Source organism: Protopterus annectens, chromosome 16.part0, assembly GCF_019279795.1.
Source record: "Protopterus annectens isolate FY-2018-M chromosome 16.part0, PAN1.0, whole genome shotgun sequence".
In the NCBI taxonomy this organism is placed as follows: domain Eukaryota; kingdom Metazoa; phylum Chordata; order Ceratodontiformes; family Protopteridae; genus Protopterus; species Protopterus annectens.
In genome coordinates this window covers 271,851,959-271,875,493 of record NC_056750.1, presented here as the reverse complement: position 1 = coordinate 271,875,493, position 23,535 = coordinate 271,851,959, and the positions used below count along the sequence as shown (strand labels likewise).

The window sequence follows — 23,535 nt, the reverse complement described above, 5'->3', positions numbered from 1 at the left end:
CAAATAAGAAACAACATATTATTTAAAATAAATATAAGGTAGGAGAATGATACCCTGACACCAATTGAATGTAGGCATTATAAGATAATACACTATGTGTATAATGGGCAAGAAATCTTAAAAAATAATTTATTCTTACCCGTTACATGCATGTCTCCTAAGTTTAATATCTACTATTTTTCTTTTTATCAATAATTTTCTGGGTATCCCATTCATTAGGTGATCAGGAAACAACCATATAAATTTCCATAAATATGTAAATAGCTCCTGTGTGTTGAGTTTTATGCTACGACTAAAGTGCTTCTATCACAAGAACACCTAATATCACTAAGATGTAAGGACAATCTTTGTTCAGGTGGATCTGAGGTTTCCCCTGCATAGAGTGCATCCCATATGCATGCACATAAATAAATCACCCATTCTGTATTACATGTAATATGTTCCTAAATATAAAACACCTTATACATATGTTTAGATGAAAATGTTTTGGTCTTTATGTATGGGCAAAAAACACACTTACCAGTAGAAAAACACCCATGGGTTTATTTCCCAAAGCATACTTAGATCTCACACTGTACAGATACTTATACAAAGATTACCAGTTGATCTGCCCTCATGAAATGAAAAACAACAGTTTTCAAGGACCACATTATTAGAAAAAAACTATCATCTGCTAACACAGGCCAAAACCTTTTAAGGACTACCATGACCTTAGGTGTGTTACTGCCATACATTGTTACAAAAACAAATTTGTTCAACCCCAGCTTTACTGAAGGACTTATTGGACTGATAACATTATAGTTCACATATAGGTTTTGTCATGGCTTTATCCTGAGCAATATTAATCGAAGAATTGTGATATATGTTCTTGTCAAAAATCAATCATATAATTTATTTACCTGTATTTCCAAATCATTCTTATTACAAATTCACCTTATCTTAAGAGATTGTGACTAGACAATATTATTAAGACTCTATCTAGAATGACAGCTGGAAGCATATAAAACTGATTTTTTTAGGGAAAAGCATGCAATAAAACGATGTCCAAAATGTCCCATACAATAATTTAGTTATTGTAACATCCAAAAAATCAACCATAAATAAATTATATTTGCATGTAAATCTCGGTTCTGTCTGGTTAGAATTTAAAAATGTTCTAAAGAGGATGAGTGTAGGAATTCCACCCTCCCAAAGTCATCAACAACAAACGTGAAAAGTTTCTCCCACATGACAAGGCATGAGTAATAATGATTCGAGGCCTTATCATATATTTAAGATACTTTAAAGCAAACCATATTTAAATTAGCATATATGGGGGCAAAGTTAGTATCCATAGCTGTACCACATATTTTGAGATAACACCTGTTATCAAATGAATAATATTAATTTCTAACACCAGTCCCAATAATCATAATAAAAATCTATTAAAACCACATAGATATAAAGCACTGAATTTTAACCAATAATTAATGGCTTCAATACTTATGTTAAATGGGATGGAAGTATACAGACTTTTCACATCCAGCAAACATAATGCAGTACTATTTGAATCTGCACCTAATCAATGATCGACAGAAACTCAGCAGTACCCTGAAGCTATGTCTCACATGTGATACTAAAGGTTTTAAATAAAATGAAAGAAACAATGACATTGGTTCAGTAAGAGAACCAAGACCTGACACAGTATGTTTGGACTTTACTTAATACATCTAAAGCGGCACGGCACTCAAATCAAAAGGATATTTTCATGCATGTAAAACTGCTTAAGATTCCTAAATTCAAATGATTTTTTTCCCGTAGGATGTCATTTGTATGCGTTTAACACTCACCATGGCATGGAATTAAGAATCATTGTGGCAATTCGCAACAAACTGCTTCTTATTACTAGAAAACACATTCGATCAGACAGTCTGACCAGCGTCTCAATGATGGTGTCACAATCTGAATCACCAGTTGAAGAATTCCAGTACATCAGGGTAAGTTTGCTTTTTTTTGTTTATTTCACTTTTCTGTTTCAGAAATATCTGTGTACTTGAAATTGTTCACTTCTTTAATATTATATGTCAACTACAACACTGGGTAGCCTTGAAATTTGTCTTAATTGTAATGTTAAAACTTTTTAGAATTACATGCTGTGTGCACCTTTACCTTCTGTTCAGAATTACTAGATTGAATACTTTTCTGCTTGAATTTGACATAAAATTGTAAACCTGCTAGTTAATGTCTGACTTCTAAGAAATGGCATTTATTATGCATATAAATGCCTTTAACAGTCAGAATTTATTCAAAGGAAATTAAACAAACATTTACAAGAAGCCTTTCTTTTTTAACTCACAATGTCAGAAATATTTTAGTAGTAAAGCACATTTGCATTAAAATATGACATATTTAATTTTCCATGAGATATGATTTGCAGATTGTTTTGTTCTGCTGAAATAAGAATTGTTACTTATATGACACGGAATACCAAATTGGAACAAATAGATTGAATGAGCTAGTCATATTACGCTAGTTCATTTTCAGTTTTTTTCTTCTTATTAAATGTTTCCTTGTGATCAAAGACTATGACTTTAGACAGCCTGCATAGCTGAATCTTATCTTCTGTTTTGCTTTGCATACTGCTGGACTTTTTTGGCATAGTCTAAAGTTCGCATACATTTAAAAATTAAAGCATGTCACAGGTGTTGTCAGGAAATCCTTTTGCTTAGTGCTAACATGTTTACTTTGACTACTCAGTACCTGAACTCATTACTTTGACTGTACTCAGTATCTGAACTCGTTACTTTGACTGTACTCAGTATCTGAACTCGTTACTTTGACTGTACTCAGTATCTGAACTCGTTACTTTGACTGTACTCAGTATCTGAACTCGTTACTTTGACTGTACTCAGTACCTGAACTCGTTACTTTGGCTGTACTCAGTACCTGAACTCATTACTTTGGCTACACTCAGTACCTGAACTCGTTACTTTGGCTGTACTCAGTACCTAAACTCATTACTTTGACTGTACTGAGCATCTGAACTCGTTACTTTGACTGTACTCAGTACCTGAACTCGTTACTTTGACTGTACTCAGTATCTGAACTCGTTACTTTGACTGTACTCAGTATCTGAACTCATTACTTTGACTGTACTCAGTACCTGAACTTGTTACTTTGGCTGTACTCACCACCTGAACTCATTACTTTGACTGTACTCAGTACCTGTACTCGTTACTTTGGCTGTACTCAGTACCTGAACTCATTACTTTGACTGTACTGAGCATCTGAACTCGTTACTTTGACTGTACTCAGTACCTGAACTTGTTACTTTGACTGTACTCACCACCTGAACTCATTACTTTGGCTGTTCTCAGTACCTGAACTTGTTACTTTGATTGTACTCAGGACCTGAACTTGTTACTTTGATTGTACTCAGGACCTGAACTTGTTACTTTGACTGTACTCAGGACCTGAACTTATTGTTTGCCTCTGATTGTATTAGTTGAGGACCTAATTTCTGAAAAACTAACAAAACATGTATCTTTCTAAGCGCATAATATACTTTTCAAAGGTCAATGATATGACTTTTAATGATCAGAGGTTCAACATACGGCATCATATGTTATCAAGAACTCTTGTTCCTTAAGAAGATTAAGTGAAGAGTTCTGATCTGAGGAAAAACAGGTGTACATAATCCACGTTCCCATCCAAGGTAAATATAATCCTCCAAACTTTGGAAGTGTAACTACGGTTAACAGAAAATTAATGCTAAGTCTGAAATTGTTACATCTTAGAGAATTCCCTTTTCCCTGAGCTACATTGATTTCAGAGTTAGCTCATATGTTCTCTTTTCCATAAATAGATGTGTGTGTGCCTGCTGTCTCACAAAGCAGTCAATATCCCATTGTTGGTCAGAACTTGCTGCTTTTCGATACTAGCATGCACCCCTGCAAAACATTTTGCTTCCCAACTCATAAACGACTTGTGGAGAAAATAAGGGCCAAAAAAGACAAATAATCAGAAAAAAAGGGGGTTCTTCCAGACCACAGTGTACAAAGTGTCATCAGTTTATTCAGCTGAGGTGAAAAAATAAAAACAAGACAAGCACATTAAAACACATCAAACACATAAACGCTCATAACCATCTGCATTTTCGTCAAAATGACTTCATCAGATGTTTGTTACCCCAAAGTACAACCCCTTCCTTTTGTAATCTCCTATTCACATAATCAACCAATTAAAATCTCATTAACATTTAAAGCAAGTTAAACATCGTGTCAACACTGGGTTAACCCCTTATTCTCTGATTAAAAATATCTTCATATTCTCTAACAAGAAAGTGTACGTGTATGTTAAATTAAATTAGTCAACACCATTAAAATCTTATAACTCACTAAAAATTCACATATCACATAATATAACAACATAATTTATACACTGGACCCCATTTTTAAAAATGAACCAAAAATTATGTCTGTTATTAAATAGAACAGGTTGAATTGAATGAAAGAGGTGGTGACATAAGAAATCAAACAGAAGTCATGGAAACTAGGTGGAGGTGGATAATTAGACTTAGAGCTGATACTGGCAAAGGACTAAATGAGAAATGTCCACTAAAACCTGTTCTAAAGAGTAGAGCACTATGCAGATAGCTTGCAGTAATTTTCCAGTGTTGAAAACTGGTGCATGTCTTTAAGGCAGTTGAGTATGGTTCTAGTTGTCATGACAATGATATACTGCTGATCATGTGATTTTTTAATTATATATTAAGACCATTTGTTGAATGCTTTTATGGCTAAGGAAGCAGTTGTAATACACTGTGAAAGCACTAATGTTTTATTAAAGGATTTTTATTTTATATTTGAGTTCTCCATTGCTTTGGTTAACTTTATGTGCTTTTAGATATTTGTTAATTTTAGTTTATTATTTGATGTAAATGAATAATTGTTTAAGATGAAGTGAGAGTAAAAGTGTGCAAAAGGAATGTTTTAAGAAGGGGGCTTATGTGCATAAAATAGTAATGAAGATGTTTGGTATTTGTAGGAGATGGTGGTTAGGAGATTTTGGTTACTGAGTTTGGGATCGTTAGGGAAGATTTAAGAACATATGGTGAATGATGCTGATGTCTGTGAGTAGGCCTAGAGTTAAGAATTCTGAGGACTGATAGGAGAAGAAGAAGATGCATAGTGGATAAGCTAGGAATAAGGAGGAAGTGTGTATTGGTAGAGTTGGTTATGACTGAGTAAATGGTTTTAAGAGCGAGCATTTATACAGAAAAAAATGTGTTGGTAGTTATTCGTTTTAGGGGAGAGAGAGAGAGAGAGAGAGATGCATATATGGAAGAAATATTTATAGGTAGAGTTAGTTATTATTGAGGGTGGCCACAGTGGTACAGTGGTTAGCATTGCCGCCTCACAGCAAGAGGTTCTCTGGTTTGATTCTTGGCTGGGGTGCCTTCTGTGTGGAGTCTGCATGTCCTCCCTGTGGTCGTGTGGGTTTCCTCCAGGTGTTCCAGTTTCCTCCCACATCCCAAAGACATGCTGTAGGTGGATTGGACACTCTAAATTGGCCCTAGGTGTGAGTGTGTGAGTGTGTGTGAGTGTGTGTGTGTGTGTGTGTGTGTGTGTGTGTGTGTGTGTGTGTGTGTGTGTGTGCGTGTGTGTGTGCCTTCTGTGGAAGGTTGGTGCTGGGGCTGGCAACTCGACACTGTAAAACTCTACTTCCAATCTTGAGCAGACAGGTGATCCGCTGTGGCGACCCCTAACCAGGAAAAGCCGAAAGAAGAATAAGAAGAAGAAGATTTAGTTATTACTGAGTAGCTAATGTTAGGAGTGTGGCTTGTTTGTGAGTGTGGAAGTATAGATAAGTAGGTGTAAGTGTGACTATTGGAATATTGTATGATTTAATTATGATATTTTTGGAAGTGGCTTTTAGGCTGGAGAGTTAAATAGATTGCTGTTGATTAACACAGAAGAAGAGCAAACAGTAATAAGTAGGTAAATAAAGGATGTTGAAAACAGAAGGTAGTGTTTACCATATGCTAAGCAATGCAATGTATAATTGAGTCAAATGTAAAATACAGTTGTTAGTTTAAGCTGTCATAACTTAAATATATGGTTGAGTATCCATTTTTAGGAGACGGGAAGTTTGGTTTATGAGTTTGTAAGGACAGAGTTTAGATACTGTGAAAATAAAATGGCAGGAAGGGAGTTTTGAGACGGAGCAAGAAAAAAATCTTTTGATTAGCGGAGCAGAGGTTACTTGATACGATTGAGGGCATATACTAGTACTTTGCAGCACTGAATACAGAACAAAGTGCGTACTTTTAAAGTGCATCACAAAATGTAGACTGCAGACACGGACGGGATTTATTTATGATGCCGTGAATGTAAGGCGATGCTCAGTGGTTTGGTTAGAAGTAGAGTGTTTTCATGTATCTTTAAGTAGGATAAATGGTGCGGGACTATATGGAAGAATTGCGGAGCATATTTACGTAGGAAAGGTAGCGTAACTTGGGAATAGAGATGGGATGTGAGCAAAGTGGACAATACCTCCTGCTTTAGCAGGAAGTAATCTGTCTGTAAATGCACAGAACTCTTCTCCCCAAGATGTGCAGCAAGAATTAAAGGATATAAATGAAAACAGAAAGCTAAATTAAAATCATTCTCTTATAGCTGGAGCATACAACAAACAGTAGTCCTACCATATCCCCTTGGGCTTTTTGTCATAAGTACTAGCAGTGGGTAGAAGGTCTATAGCAAACTGTAACTGTTGTGCCATAAGAGTACCTTAACAACCCTAGGAGACTACTACTAAAACATAAACACAACACACAAGGGATGCTTTTGGCAGTAATGTGACAGCACTAGCTTCTTTTGGGACATGAAACCATATGTTTACCACATCATATATACCACAAACCCATTAACAGTACACATGTGATGAGGACAGTATGAGGCGAGAGACTATACAAAGCTAGGTTGGCAGGGTTACTTAGGCACAATATAGTAGCAACTTCTGCAACTAAAGCCAGAGATTATACTTCAGTGCAAAAATGATTTGTTAGTTAAAGGTCACTGCACCATGGCCAGTGTTGCTTGTGATTGAAACAGTTTAGCCAAATGTGGAAGCAGATGCAAACATTTTGGGGAGCCTGAAATGCTACACTGTTTCAGTGGCTTAGGGATCAGACAGTGTAAGAATTGGGAAACAAAAACATAAAGGAAAAAATTAGGAAAGGTTGTTAAAGATAGAATTTAATCAGTATAAAGGCAAAGACATGCAATGGAGTTTGCAATCAGAATGCTTTAACAAGTAAATATATCATATTGTTATTAATAGGGTAAGCAGCAAGCACCACACAACAGTAGAAATGCACTAAACTAAGACAACAGAGCAGCTAGCACAGTACAGGGGCTCTACAGTGTTGAACTTTACAAAAACAATATAAAAGACAGAGCGGTCTAACAGCTGTAACCATAATCATGCACTATTCTTCTCCACTAACAATAGGCGGGATTAGAGACATACAATAAGTGGATTAGAGACATACAAGAAGTGGAATGCTCCCACCACATCTTTTGGAATTACACCCCCCAGGATTGTCATTACGCAATGGGGAACACATACTGTGTGTATCATAAATTTATTCCATGTCCATAACCAGTAATAAAATTTATAGCCCAGGTCCATGAATGTGAACACCAAGCAATGATGTTCATCCCACACAAGTTCTGAAAATAACACAAAGATACTTGAAACAGTGACTAATGTGTTGCAGCACCATACAAATCCCACATGTATGATGTGGCACATGCAAGAGGCACATATGCAGGTATATGTCACCAGGATTATGGAGCAAGCTTACAGTATAAAAAAATGTGCTTACTAAGCAGTTAGTGTTACCATACATAAAGGAAAATGAGTTATCAGACAATACCTGTCCTGTATGTATAAAGGTACTGCAGATGTGCATACTGATACATATGCAGGGTCCAGCAATGTAGCAACATATTATATAGCACACAGCCTGAGGAGGATCAGCCACCAACACATTATGTCACACATGGGATGCTACAGTGCAGCACCAGACTTAATTCCCAGTAATGCAGCAAATATTTCAGTATAGCAATTCAGTAGATGTCCGAAGAATTTATTATGGGAACTGACAGTTCAGTCACATAATTCACAGACTGTTACAGAAAATAAATCAGTGCAAGAAATGATAGTAAGTAGCCACAACCCAAGTACAATTTAGCAGCTCGGGCTCCTATGCAACTTCATAGCTGCTGTCACTATGCCCATAGCTGCTGTTAATAACAACTGGCATCCTATAGCCTCTAAGTAGGTATGGACTAAAGTAGATACAGCCTGGTGGGATGGAAATTGCATGAACATTGGAAAATGAGGAGTGGCTGCTGCTGTGCCAACCTGTCTGCCAGGAGGTCTGCAGTGCATGGTGCATCTTTGCATTTCCTTATGTGGCAAATGATGTTGCCTTCAGATCCCAGCATGAAAGCATGCAGGTGGTACCACAGCCTTTGCAAACAGAGCTTCTATAACATCAGCTGTCAATGACCCTTTTTATCCAACCAGAACACGACTAAGAGTCCACTGACTACTTGCCAGCAGTGATAGCCCAACCACCATAACTGCATGTCCATGATTGTATGTGTAGTATTACAGATACCCAACAATACTTGCAGCAGTGTCTCTTCAGCCTAGCTTCCCAGTAACTCCTATGTCCTGTAGGCTGTTCTGCTAGTGCTCCCATCCTACTATATGAGCACCATGAGTTCCTCTACAATAGCCTCTGTCTCATAGTGCACAGTGGGAAATGTCTGCAACAACTGCCAGACAGACATACACTTTGTTTTGTAAGGGAAAAGAGACAAGGGTCATCACTACCATAATATGTGATGCACATGTGCACATACACAAAAAAGACACATGCAGTAACCATACAACAGGCATCAGCTCAGTGACACAGGGTGAAAGATGCTTACAATCACCAGGATAAACCCACGATATTGGGCCCTGACTAATGAAAACGAAACTACTGCATGCTAGCTAACCCTCTGAACATGTCTGATTCGAAGGAAAGCATATCCTTTTATTTGGGCCTGCTGTTATGTTAGGTAATACCAGAGCATGATATTGGCATGGGTGTCCAGAGATGGGCAAGGAATTACCCATGCAAAACCAAATTAATCTGTGTATGCATATGTCTGCATGTGTGTGTTTCAGTATTGCTACACATTCTGTAGCAAAACCCTTTATGTACAAGTCTCCCACATTTTGTATAGTTCAGGTCCCTTCTCAACTAGCAGCTTGAAAAACTTCCTGCATACTGTTAAGACTATTATTTTTATCCAATAAATAACTATTGTATTGGCATGCTTAGCTGTATAACATATCAAATACCAATCCATTTCCTGCCAATTTAATGTGAATCACTGAGCTAATGCATCTGCAGATTCACAAAACACATGGGCTACTAGATAATGGAATATGACAAATACAGAAACATACATGCACATCATTACAACCATATGAGCAGAGCAGGAGATGTTATGTGCACAGGTTGCATGTCTGAATGCCAGAGCTGGAACTGTAATTATGAATGCATACTGCAGGCCCTCAACATTGTCTGCCAGATGCTTCAGAATGACACCCATATATTGATAGGACAGCCTGTTGTGCCTCTAGTAATCCTAAATAGAATAACTCTGGCAACTGTGCTAAGTTAAATTACATCCCACCCCTTTGCATTCTAACCTCACTTATAAAATTCCTCATATGCATCAAACCAATTCTAATAAAAATTATGCCACCTTCGAGGATTTTTCAAACTGCAGTATTAGTGTTCTGAACAATCATCTTGCATTGGTCAGCTGAGACTGTGTACTTGGCCCCACTCACAACCTGTTACTGAATCATACACAGCCTCTACAATACTTTACATAACTGAACTTATAAATTCATCACTGTGAGGCATGAGTATATTGGAATGTCTGCAGTAAACCTAAATGATGAATTTACAAAGTCAGCAAATTGCTAAACTAACAGAATGGAACGTATCATCATGGAACTCATAAACAAAAACATTGGAGATCTCCAAACTCTGGACCCCACACATTTCGGGTTTGTAAAAGGCAGATCATGTCTGCTAAACCTGATAGAATTCTTTGAAGCAGTCACCAAAGCCATAGATGAGGGTAAGATGATTCACACAGCCTATCTAGCTCTCGCCAAGGCATTCAGCATCATCCCCCACTCTGGAATTATAGATAAACTCACTAAACTAGGTATAAAGCCCTATGTCACAAGATGGGTTGCCAACTGGCTTACTGATAGAACCCACACTGTGAAAGTAGCAGACTCCAAATCAGACTTCAGACCAATGACAAGTGGAGTACCACAGGGTTCAGTCCTGGGTCCTCTCCTGTTTGGTATCTACTTCTCTGAAGTACGGGCTAACACAGAAGGTCTTTGGCTAACTAAATTCACAGATGACTGCAAACTAGAAGCCATAATCAAAACTCCTAATGATGTGGACATCCTACAAAAGAGCCACACTGAGACAGATGCCTGGTGTCAAAGCCATGGTCTCAAGCTCAATGCCAAAAAGTGCATTGTCATCCCCTTTGGTAAAAACTCTGTACCCATGAACTACCACATAGGCAGTAGTCTATTTACACCAAAAGTGTGATAAGAGACCTTGGGACACAAGTGGGCAGTAGTTTCGCCTTTGATAATCACATCGCCACAGTGGTCAGGAAATCCTTCTACGTGGCACACCTCATCACAAAAGGTTTCTCATCCAGAAAAAAAGAGGTCATTGTTCCCCTCTACTCATCACTCTTTAGACCCATTATAGAGTACAATGCCCCTTTTGGTATGTACCTCACAAGACATCTACAACAACTGGAAAGGCCGAAAAATTCCTCACAAAGAGGATTTCCAGCCTCAAACAGATGCCTTACGCAGATCGACTCATAAACTCCAGCTTTACTCCGTCACATATCACCTACTCAGAGGCAATCTCTGCCTAACATACAAAGCTATGTCAAACTCAGAGCTGTTGGACATGCTCCACTTAAAGAAATCCCAATCCCTCCGAGCTACATGCTCTAGGGATGTAAACCTTGTCACCACAATAAACAGAACATGCTGGAGGGATAGATTCCTGTCCCAGAGACTTCCCATACTCTGGAACAGACTACCTATCTATGTCAAACAGAGCTCCTCATTAGCACTCCAAGAAAAATCTTTATGATTGGATGGGTAATAGGAAATTCACCCCGGGGATCACTTCTGTGGTTTTGCTTGACAGGGGCACAGGAAAATAATTTTCTTGGGTGGCGAAAGCCAGGGTACCTTTTTGGCTAGGCTTGTATAGGCCCTAGGGCCAACAGCCTAGTACCTACCTACCTACCTATGAAAAGAACTTCGAAAGCCTTCAAACTTTACATCACCCAATGTAGCACTGCTAAGGCAAACTCCATACAAAAAGAACTCAATGGAAAGAATCAAAAGAGGTGAAATGACATTCAAGATAAAACTCATTTTTCTACAGTTACATATGAGAAATGAGGGGAAGGAAACAACAATGTAGTTTGCTTAAACAAATGATATTACTGTATTACTGTAACATAGTTAACAGATGAAGCTAACACACTAGTGACAGATTAGCAGCAAGTTACTGTCTGCAAAAGGGAACTCCATCTACTTTTCCTCCCTGCAACACAATCCCACCCAAAATTATGTCTGAAATGATCACCTCTACCCTTTGTAAGGCTGGAATTACCAGTTCCATGGCACCAGGTAACATACCAGGAAGCCTAATCTGTGTAATAAAACACAGCTTGCTATATTCCCATATGCACATTCTTAATAAAACCTTAAAAAGAGAGTACATCCCTAACATCTTAATGCAAGCCCTTGGGTTCCCATTCCACAAAGGATGCTCTGCCACAGACAGCAGTAATTACAGATTAATCAGCCACACAAGCATATTGTACATGATGATGGAGAAATATCATAGAATATATATAGACAGACACAGTAAATTCTGTTCTCCATGACCTAACCCAATACTGTTATGGCAAAGGTTCAGTTTGCATGCTTAGCCTCAATTTTTTGAGTGTCTGACTGCTGTCATAGATGAAGTTTTATCTGTCTATATTGCTTACATAAATCTGGCTAAAGCATTTGACATCATTCCCTATGATGGAATCTTGTATAAAGTCAGGAATCTAAAGATAAATGATGCTTCTATTAATTTGTGTTCACAAATGGTGACATGGTCGTACACAGTGGGTAATTATACACAGACTGCTATCCTCACCATCCCTTGTCACCAGTGGAGTCCCTCAGCTGTTCTGTCCTAAGACAAAATCTTTTTGGCTTTGTTTTTCTCAGAGGTCAAAACTAATTCCATTGCCTGGCTATGTGGCATAGGAGGATAAAGCCCTAATCTAGACCTAGATGACCCATGTTCGGTTAACAGCCTGGATACTGGAAGACCCAGGCAGGGGAAGATAAGAGTAGATAGCTTACACCAGCTTACCAGTCCTGGTGGCAGGGTATTGGTGGCCTTCATCAACAAATTGCTGCTTTGCTACTGGATGTTTGCATATTCCCAATGGCCATAGAACCAGGGAACACAGGCTTGATGATCTTAAGCCAGAAGTGATAATTGTCTTGGTGTGTATTTATGGTAGTGCACAGAATACACTCAAAATGATGCAGGTACTCACGTTAGCCACCAGGGGTGAAATTAGGCCTTTATCAAGAAACTCCCTTCATGGCTGTCTGTGTGATGGCTGTGTTATACATTATTCTCACCCACTGAAGGGAACAATGTAGAATGATGGTGGCTCAATGGCTGGCAAGCGCTGGGCAGAAAAAGACACAGGAAAAAAATGACCCCACTGTCTAGCTCATAAAGTATGAATCTTACTGTAAACTTGAAAGCACAGTCCTTAACCCTGCTGCATCACCTCCCTTTAAATGGCGCTTTATAGTATACAAGAACGGTGAAGAAAAAATGACTACCTTCAGTGTCAGAAAAAGCTTTATACACTATTCACAACAGCAGCTAAAACTGACAAAATAATAAAAGACCTAGGAATTCTTATAAACATCAGTCTCAACTGTAACCATTTGAACTTTTGGGAACCTACTTGGCAAAGTCCCAATATGTGGAAACTGAATGGCCAAAAATCTGGAGTTACGTATATTAAGTCCAAAATTGCCATTTCCTAGAATATTCCATTTTCTGAGGTACGGCTATCATGGAGTTGGTATATATAAGTTTCCAGGGTTGTCCCCACATTGGAAGGTGCAGTGATGCTTACACCCTGCAAAAATTAGTGTAAAGTAATAGAGCAATGCGGGAGTTCCACTCTTCTCCTTCATTTAATGTGGAAGTTCCACTCTTCTCCTTCATTTAATGTGGAAGTTCCACTCTTCTCCTTCATTTAATGTGGGAGTTCCACTCTTCTCCTTCATTTCGGTCTTTTTCTTCAGTATCTTGGGACTTGACAAAACAAGTCCCAAGATTTCACTAGGGAACCCTCTCAACAAGACAACTGAGTTATTAATTTGATACTGTATGAAGGTGAGAGCCATACCAGAGAAGTAATTGTCCATCTTTGCACAGCTCTTTTCACACTAATTATAAAATACTATACCCTGTTCTATAATTTACTCCCACACTATCTGGTCCATTTAGAAATTGTAGAAAAAACCTGATAAAGAGAAGAGAAGATCCATAATGCTTGTCTTATACCAAAGTCAGCAGCAAATCTCTGTCTTCTCTTTATCGTATCACCTTCTTACAGGAGACCTATGTCTGACATATGGAATTTTAAAGGGCCACTAATTATTTGAAACACTTGGCTTAGAATTCCACTCTAGTGACCTGAACATGAGGGCACTCAGCTTCAGTAAAAATGTGACAATGTCATACCTCAAAGACTTTCTTTCCCACTTATGGAACAAACTGGCCCTGTCAGTTAAACTCAGGCATTTAATTTGTACCTTCAAAAAGAGATTGGATGATGACATGGGTACCCACAAATTCCACCATGAGTCATCAAGCTCCTCAGTGTCCAATAAGTCGTAATCCTATTCACCAAACCTATGAACCTACAGTAGGTGGGGTGCTGCAGAATTGAGCTGTTTTGTCACTACATTCAGTGAAATGTGTGGCTTCAATGTTCCTTGTGAATACAAGTGTGACAGTGTCAACCTGCAAGCTGTGCTGCATAGTGAGCTGCAGAGACAGGAAGCACCCACTGTGCATCTGGCATCATGCAGCTAATGACTTTAGTCAAGATTACAATGATGAAATTAGCAATATGCTGAGATAACCTAGGGGTGCAAGCACAGCTGCTGTAACAGAAGTCGCAGTAACTGATAGTCAGATATCCACCAGTGTTCTCACAAATGCTATACCTACAAGACAGGGATCTAGGCTAAAAAGTGCAGCCTCTGGCAGTGGGGAACTTCCAGAGGCTGTACCTCAGGTTGAACATGCAGATGCAACTGTACATCAGACCTTAGACACTGGTCATGTTCTCTGCTCTAGGCCATGATCTGTTGGATGTTGTTGCTGCTGCTGCCACAGTTACAGATTATGGAAACATTTTTCAGAACAGTATGTCTTATCATCAGTCAGTGGGATATATGAAGCACATCTTGGGCAAGCACAGGCAGATAATGGAGAAGATGACAGGTGCTATGCGTGTCCATCTGTACTGGCAAATGTCTGCTGTCCTTTGTAGGCATTTATCTTTTATTAATAAAAATAATAAAAGTACTTTAATTATAGTAAATATTTAACTACCAAGACTAGAAGCTTTTGTTTGTTTTAGTTGTGATGTAATACAACAGAGGCATAAGCAAGGAAAGATTTTGCTATATACAAAGTGGTCCTTTATTATTTTTTTATATTAGTTGGTCACTTAGATCATCAGTGTCATCCTTTCAGTAATGGATTTATTGTTTATTGTCTAGCCCAGCTCTGTGTTATAAGAGTGGCCAGTATTGCTTCAGAGTGTCATGACCTCATGGTGGCCCGATTAAGTCCATATTCCAAGGGAAGTGCAGTCTTGTTGTCCAGTTGGTTGATCAGTAAGGCCACAAGACTGGCTACAGATGGTTATTAGAAACTATAGACAGTGACTGTTGATTGTCTTTACAGCTTCCATGGTAACACAAAACATTATGGTATGGACCAGTAGTAGGCAGTTCACCAGTGACGCATTTATGCAGCCAAGGCTTCCAGTACATTAAAAAGCATAATGTAGCAATAGCCTGCACTGTTCAGCACACTGTTAACATTTTGTCATTGTTCTTGGTCAAGGGCGTCATGCACGTGTAGAAAGCAGCATCCAAAGATGTAGTGGGTACCACTGATATAGCTCCCTGTAGGTTTTCATTTGTTTCTTCTCTAGGGTAGTGTATTTGCCTTGCAATTTCCCCCTGTCATCACATGTGCATTTTTCTTTGCATTAACCATATAGATTATTCAGGTTAGAGTATGTTTAACCAGAATAAACAGGCAGATTATATGTTCACATGCACACACACATACACACACGCACACACACATATAAATATATATATATATATATATATATATATATATATATATATATATATATATATGTATATAGATGTGTGTGTATATATATATATATATATATATATATATGTGTGTGTGTGTATACAAAACACTACCCTTATACCTAATGCAAACCTGTGTTAGGTGAATATCTGCTGTTTGAGCGTGATGCAGAATGTTATGTGCTGCATCCAGGTGTCTTTAATCAGTGCTCTGTTGTTTAGCCTCAGGTTTGCCCGTTTTTATGGTTGCAGTCAATATCTTCACATACCAGAGGGTTTGACTGAGGTTACAGATCAGCTTATGCCAGTATGTTCAGCATCATGTTACACAGCATGCAGCACAATGGGATTGTGTCATATGTCTTACTTGGCACATACTGAATTGCAAAACCTGAGAATTCAGGGAAGGTAAAATGCAGTTTTAGGTGATGGGATACATGCTGTATGATATGTCCCTTTTGATGAATGGTGTTGCTTGCCTGCTTGGCATCATATGTTAGTGTCCTCATTGGGGTGAATAGCCATGGCTGTAGGTATATGCTGCATCCTCAGTCACCCTCTCATGTAGTATGATTTCTGCGCTAGAAGGTTTGCTGCACATCATACCCCACCACATAATAGCATCATGGGTACTGCCAGGATGTTTGTCAAAAGACACAGTTTATATCCACAATCATCACAGACTAACCTGTACATTGTTAGAAAGAAAACCATATATTTTATAACCGGCAGAGACAACACTCTTCTTGGGCACCTGTATGGCAGCATGTGTCCATTCAGTGACATCTATAATAGCAGGTGAAAGCTTGCATTATTCAGAAGTACTAGGTCAAGAATATTATGTCCTCTAGTGGGGTTGGTAGCAATCTGACCCTGGAGTTTTTATTTATTTGATCAAAAACCTTTTGGGCATGTCCTATATTGGAGGTGTGGGTACTCCAGTTTATTGAGGGGTTGTTAAAATCTCAGAGAATGTTAGAGTTTTTATTTATCAGGAGTTCATAAAGTACATATAGGAACCTTAAATGAACTTCAGGGGAACATGGAAGGTGTCCTATAGCATACAATAAATTGATAGTCGGTTCTGTTTAATTTTCTAGTAGTTGCTGCCATAAAGACCAATTAACCCAACATGCAGGGATTTCTCCTATATGCATACTATTTACATCACACAATTGCAAAAGCAATGTTTTAAAGCCAAAACTACTTAAAAATATAGCATTGTTTTGCATTTCCATCATATATACCATCAAATAAACCAGAATGCTACATGGCCCATTTCCCAACTCAAAACCATGTGATTTGAACTTAAATGGAGGGGTTGTGGAACCTGGACAACCCATTCAACTACAAGAAGAAAGTTGAATGCACATTGCTGACAGTATAGCAGATAACAAAATGATAGGGTAGAATACAGGCTAAATGGCTGAAGAAGCAGTGACAGTGCAGTACGGTGTCACTGTGTCCTGAAAACTAATCAGAGCATTCTCATTTACTGTTCAAGAGCTAGTCACATGATCTACCACCTCAAATTCTGGCAATGGGTTATAGTGCCAGGCTAATGTAAAATAGTGTAAATAGTTATTTAAGATGTTATGTTATGTTGGAGTTCATTCAAATGTATTTGAAAAAGTAAAAAAAAATTTTTGAGAAAAAAATTCTGGCAATGGGACCCATTCTTGTAAGTCACAGTGTTGGAATAGATTTTATAGGAGCAATGCAGTGTTCACTTCCTTCGTAACTCTGTACCATGTGTTCTATACCATATATTTGCTTTTACATCATCTTCTGGCATTGGCATTCTAAGCTCCTTTCCACCATGTGGTGCTTAGAACCAAACATTTTGGCAACTTCTATTTTTGTTTTAGATTGTTCCTGCTGATGATAGTCTAGGTCATGTGACTGGCTTTTCTTTTCAGGCAACAATTCTTCACTGTTCAAATACAGCATCAACATAATTGTTAGAATCCTTATATTCAGCTGTGTTTACACTTATTTTTGCTTTAAGTGTATTCTGGTTGAGTAAAATATTTCCCAGACCTGTAATTTTGCATTTTGGTTTCATTTTCAGCATTTACTCCAGGTTTCTTAATTTGAAATTGCTGACAAGCTTCATTCTCTATATGCTACATTGTTGTAGTGCTTTATTCTGTGCTTCCTGCACTCTGTAGGGTTTTGAATATGCACCGTCACTCCTGAATACATTTTTATGCTACACTCTGTGAGATTTGTTCTCTCAGTCAGATCTGAAAATGCTTCCTTATTTCTGGCTCGAAATTCTAGCCCCTCTTATTTATGGGTCTTGGATAAAGATTAACCGGTATGAGCAGTAGGAGTGAGCTCCTTTCTTGACTGCATGTTTCCTACCACAGTGCAACAACTTGTTACTGAACATTCAGCCTCAGCTTCTTTCCATTCTTTCATTGCACTGATGTGATGTATTTATTCTGACTTTCTTTTATCAGTTTGACTGACCTTATAATCTGCCTCATTTATCATTTCTAAGATTTCAAATGCATCGTAACACTTCACTAAGTATTTGTTTTCTAATGGTAGCAGAAGTAGCATTACTTTGTCTCCTAGTTTAAATTCTGTCTCTTTCGTGTTCATATTTTATATTCTTTTCTACATTTCCTGAGCTTTTAACATGTTCTGTTTCACTATGAGCACCACTGCTGTAAATCTTCCTTGTACGTTATTGTAGTACTCTATAACACTTTTGAATTGTTTTCTCTTCTTCCCAGGTCTCTTTATTGATATCAAGTAGACCACTTGAGTGCCTACCATACAACAGTTTAAAAGGTGTAAACACTATTGATTATTGTGAAATCTCTGTTGTTACAAATGTCAAGTAAGGTAGCAACTGACCCCACTTTTCAGCATGTGCTTCATTTGCTTTTCTTAGCATGAATTTCAATGTTTTGTTGAACTCCTCTAATAACATATTAATCTGTGGATGATAAACTGATATTTTAGCTGTTTAACCTGAAAACATTTGGCACAATTGCTGTATTTTTCCTTGGTTTGTAAATATCTCTTTATCCACTCTATAGAATAATAGCATCAGTTCTGTAGCAATAGAATTAACATTAGTCTTACATAATGGTATAGCTTCTGGAATTTTTGTGGCACAGTCTGCTATGACTAAGATATATTAGTATCCACTGCTGTAATTTTCCATTTGCCCAACAAAGACCAGAGCAATGGTTTCAAATGGCAAAAATATAACAAGTTTTGGAACCAAAGGATTCATGAACCCATGGTTGAGGTGCTATTTTCCAACATTCTGAGCAGGGCAAACAGACTTTTTCTGTTTCTTTTATCATTTCTGGCCAATAAAATCTGGGTAATACTCAGACATAATTTTTGTCCATTCCCAGATAACTTCCAAGCAAATGGCTATGTGTATGTTTTGAAACTAACATTGTAGAAGACTGTCACACTAACAACTAGTGTACTATTTATTCTTTATTCTTATTCACCCAATACAGAAGGTCATTGATTGAATTCAATGTAAGCAAAAGAAGTAGGTTTGTGTTCTATATTGTCTCCTGCTTTCACTTGCCTTCACTTAGTTATCTTCCTATCAAACATTTTTCTCAAGTATTTTATTGATTTTTTTAAAAAGAATGTAATAATTCATGACAAAAAATAAATAAATGTTGATTTTGAACAAATTAACCACACAAAGTAGAAAACTTCATAACAATAAATTAAAATAAAACTATTTACAAAGGTGTCTACTTAAACACAAGTTAGCCTTTCATGATATAATTCTATTTCATATCTTGTTACAGTCAATTCTCTCCAGTATCTGTATAACTTTTATCCAAGAGTTGTAGGGCAAAGTGATTCTGTCAGTTCTCATCTTGATGATAGACAATTCCATTTCAGAAACACTGTGTGCAGTATTCTTGAATTGTTGAAATGAAGGAGAAGTCTTATTCTTCCAGTTCATTGTAGCTATTTTGTGCACTATGGCTAAGTCCATAAAAGTGAATATTTTGATCTAGGTACACATTTAGGTATTTGGGGTATTTAACAGAATCAGAGATTTAAATAAATGAAGCTTGTCATTAAACAAAAGTTTGCAAAAAAGTTCATTCTTTCCCAGTATGAATTAAGCAATGTACAATCATAGAACATATACTGCCAATTTGTTTTCAGTTTTAATTTACACCTCCAACATCTAATATATTGTTTAAACATTAATTCCATTTTTTGATGGGTAATATAACTTCTCTTTATAAATTTCCAAGAAAATAATTTCCATTATAATGAAATTGAAGTTTGCTTTGATGACACTAGTATAGTTTTTTTATCAGTTTCACTAAGAGTTGATTATTTATTGATCTATAATAATCCCAAAAAATCTTTATAATATAGTTTTATGCTTTTAACTACTTTATATATTTTGGATAAGACCCCATTTCCTATGTTTGATTTTGTATAATAATCATAAATTCTATAAATTTGGGAACAGCATGTCTAACTGATAAATACATTAACTGCAATTTACTTGTAATATATTGCCTTAAATCCTGTATTACTTGTGACAATGTGAGGTATTGTCAGCTATACCAGGGAAAGTAGGACAGTGGATGTGTAACCTATGCCAGTATAGCTAGCTAGAAGCTTGATAATTATATGTCATTTGTGTATCAAATGATTTGTACAGATGCTTGTGTTGAAAATGTATCAACAGTGTGTCCTGCTGAACAAAAAAGAAATATACATTTATATCAAACTGTACTGTTGTAAATAGGATACTGGAAGAGAAGAGGTTAATCTGTCCAGTTAACTTTGAAAAAAGGTAAGAAATTAAATTGTTTAATTTATGCCAAAAAGGCTGTATCTTACAGTTCTAACTGCAGCAAGAAATGAAAAATCTGTGCCTGAGAATGGTTTATTAGCTCCTGTAGAAAGAGTGGAATTGTTTTATGGTTTATGACTTCCAGAAGCTGCAACAGATCTTGTCAAAGCTCTATCTGTGTGTATGGTAACACATATGAGCAAGATTGTGGGTCAGTTGCTAGGAATGCGGGTAGTATGGGAACCAGAGGTCAGCTGACCCAGATGTGATGTCATTATGTTTTTTAGTACTAGATGAGACTGAAGTCCCACAGCACTCTCTTTTTGAAATCTGATATAGAAGAAACCCCCTCACCTACTTCATCTTGCCTTGCTCTAGTAAGTGAACCAGGGAATAGTAATTCTTTAGATCAGTCCAGAAAATATAGTGAAATTAGTTAAGTACAGTTTTTCTGTATCTGTGTGAATCTATCCATCTGTGTTGTTTTAATATTTTGTGTGATTGAAACTATGGTGTTTATTGTAAATAAATATTTAGTATTTTCATTATCTTTTATTATTTATTATTAAATATATTTAAACTTTTCATTGTGGCTTGTCCTTTAGATATTATTTTAACCTTTAAGAGTACTCATATCTATTTGGTGAATCTGTGGCCACTCCTGAAAGACATATACTACATTGGTCAAAATACTACCATTTATACTAATATTAATTTCACTCAGTATAATTGGGTACCCTTGTAAAAGCCTTAGAGTAGTTGGCTTTGGAGTGTCTGGTGGCAGTAACTACCTTATACTCTGTGCAGAAGGGGGCATAGCTAGTACATCTGTCCCAGCCTTTCCCAGGTGTGTGTGTGTGTGTGTGTGTGTGTGTGTGTGTGTGTGTGTGTGTGTGTGTGTGTGTATCAAATCTCAAAGAGTGTGTGTGCCAGCTGCTTGAAGCAGGGACAAGAAGCACTAGTTTCACAGTGAGGGTGCTGGAGGACTTGGCTTGGACACTCAGCTGAGGACTCAATTCTATAACTGTGCCAGTGGGGAGACTTACTGGAGACCTGGAGGGAGACAGAGAGAGAGAAACCCAGACCCCGGACTGAGTGTATTCCCCGTGTACTCTTAAGGGACATTGTGCTTGATGCAGAGAGCTGCATCTGGAAATATTGTGTTTATCTATTTTTATCACAAGTGAACATTCTTTTCCAGTGTCAGTGATGAGGATTCATGCTCTATGATTACTGGCCCAGCTAACCACAATTCTCTATTTATATAAAATTTACTCATGACAAGTTCCATGGGAAGAACTTTTCCAGTATCTATTAGCTGATATCAGTATATTAAGTTTTTTCTAAGTATGTTCATGTTAATAACATAAAGCTTATTGATAATTCTGAGAACAAGCAATAGGGTAGAATAAAAATGACCATGCTTTAAAATCACTATTTTTATTTAAGTATTTTTAAATGTCTGTAATGTATTGATTATAAATTTAGAGCTTATGTTTTTATTTTTGTTCTCTAAAATATACTCCTTTACCATCCAATGTAAGTTATTAGGTAATATTTTACTGAATTGAGGCAACGTTGAATGATTTGATTTTAACCAAATTCGTTCATGTATTTGCTTCCATCTAACAGAATATGATGCATTTAGCCACAATGCTATTGTCTTAACATTATATGATAATACATACAGCTCTACATTTGGGAGACTGATTCCACCTGCTGACCAATCATTTATATAGTGATTCACTGCTATTCTAGAGTTGTTGGAATACCATAAAAAATGAAGATTAATTTATTGAATTGGTGTATGTACTTTTTAAGAAGAGGAGTGAAATGGCTTGTATTAAATATAATAGTTTGAGAAAAATGAGCATTTTAATTAAAAATAGTCTGTTTTCCATTGAACTAAATAATTTATTCCATCTATCTGTAAGTTGTTTAATGTTATTTAAAATGTTAGTGTAATTAATTATTAATGTTTCATTCATATCATTCATTAATGTAATCCCTAGATATTTAATTTTATTTTCTATAACTATATATTTAGAAAACTTTTTATCTATGCCTTTTTATTGTAATTTATAGGCAATATCTTGATTTTATTACCATTAAATTTAAGTCCAGAAATTCTTTGTAAAAGTTCCATTATGTCAAATAAAGCTTGTAACAATTTACTATAATCACTTAAGGTTAGTAGAATATCATCTGCAAATAGTTGCACTTTCGAGACTAAATAATTGCTGAAGCATATACCTCTGATATTTATATTCATCCTAATAGTGGTCACTAAAACCTCATCGCCCCTATCCTGCATGGCTTCCGCCCCCACCACAGCACCTCTACCACTCTCATTTCCTGTACTAACTCCATCTGCCTAGCCAGAGACAATAATAAACTAGTATTCTGCCTCCTCTTAGTTCTCTCCAAAGCCTTTGACACCATCTCCCACCCCATCCTCCTTTCTAAACTTTCTCAACTAAACCTCTTACCTGCAACTATCTCCTTGTTTTCTAGCTACCTCATTAACTGACAGCAGTCTGTCAAATGGCTCTCTGCTTTATGTCCCTTTCTCTCCATAAAAGTGGGTTTCCCACAAGGCTGAATCTGAGGCCCCCTTCTTTTTAACATTTTTACTAAGCTGTTCCCCACTTCCTGTCCTCAGTCAGCTCTCATACATTATGCGGATGACTCCACTATTATTACCATTGCTAACAGCCCCTCTGACTTGCTCACCTGTACCCAAACTCTTTTAAACTCACTGAAGCTTGGCTTACTAACAACCAAGTCATACTTAACCCTAAAAGACAAAACTCTTCCTATTCCTACCCAAATCTCTCTAACGTCTTAAATCCTCACAATCCCATCCCTTAACAAAACCATAATCTCACCTGAAGCCCACACTAAGCTCCTTGGTGTAATCATTGACAACCAACTTAAATTCAGCCTATGTGTACACAGCTGTATAAAGAAAACCCAACAAAAGCTTGGCCTACTGTATAGAAACCAAAGGTTCCTTATTCCCAACTCCAGAATCTCACTTCTCCAAGCTTATCTTCTCCCCAACATCTTCTACTGCTCTCAAATCCTAACTAATTTACAGTCCT

The 23,535-nt window shown here is 37.1% G+C and overlaps 1 protein-coding gene across 1 annotated transcript in view; it reads left to right on the top strand.

The window, feature by feature from the left end:
- The window catches only part of GARNL3 (GTPase activating Rap/RanGAP domain like 3), a 3,522,664-nt gene that overhangs the window by 3,063,691 nt on the left and 435,438 nt on the right, over window positions 1-23,535 (top strand). The window contains exon 22 of the mRNA XM_044057887.1: window positions 1,801-1,976. Within this exon, the coding sequence (XP_043913822.1) occupies window positions 1,801-1,976 (176 nt within the window). The remainder of the gene's footprint in view (window positions 1-1,800; window positions 1,977-23,535) is intronic.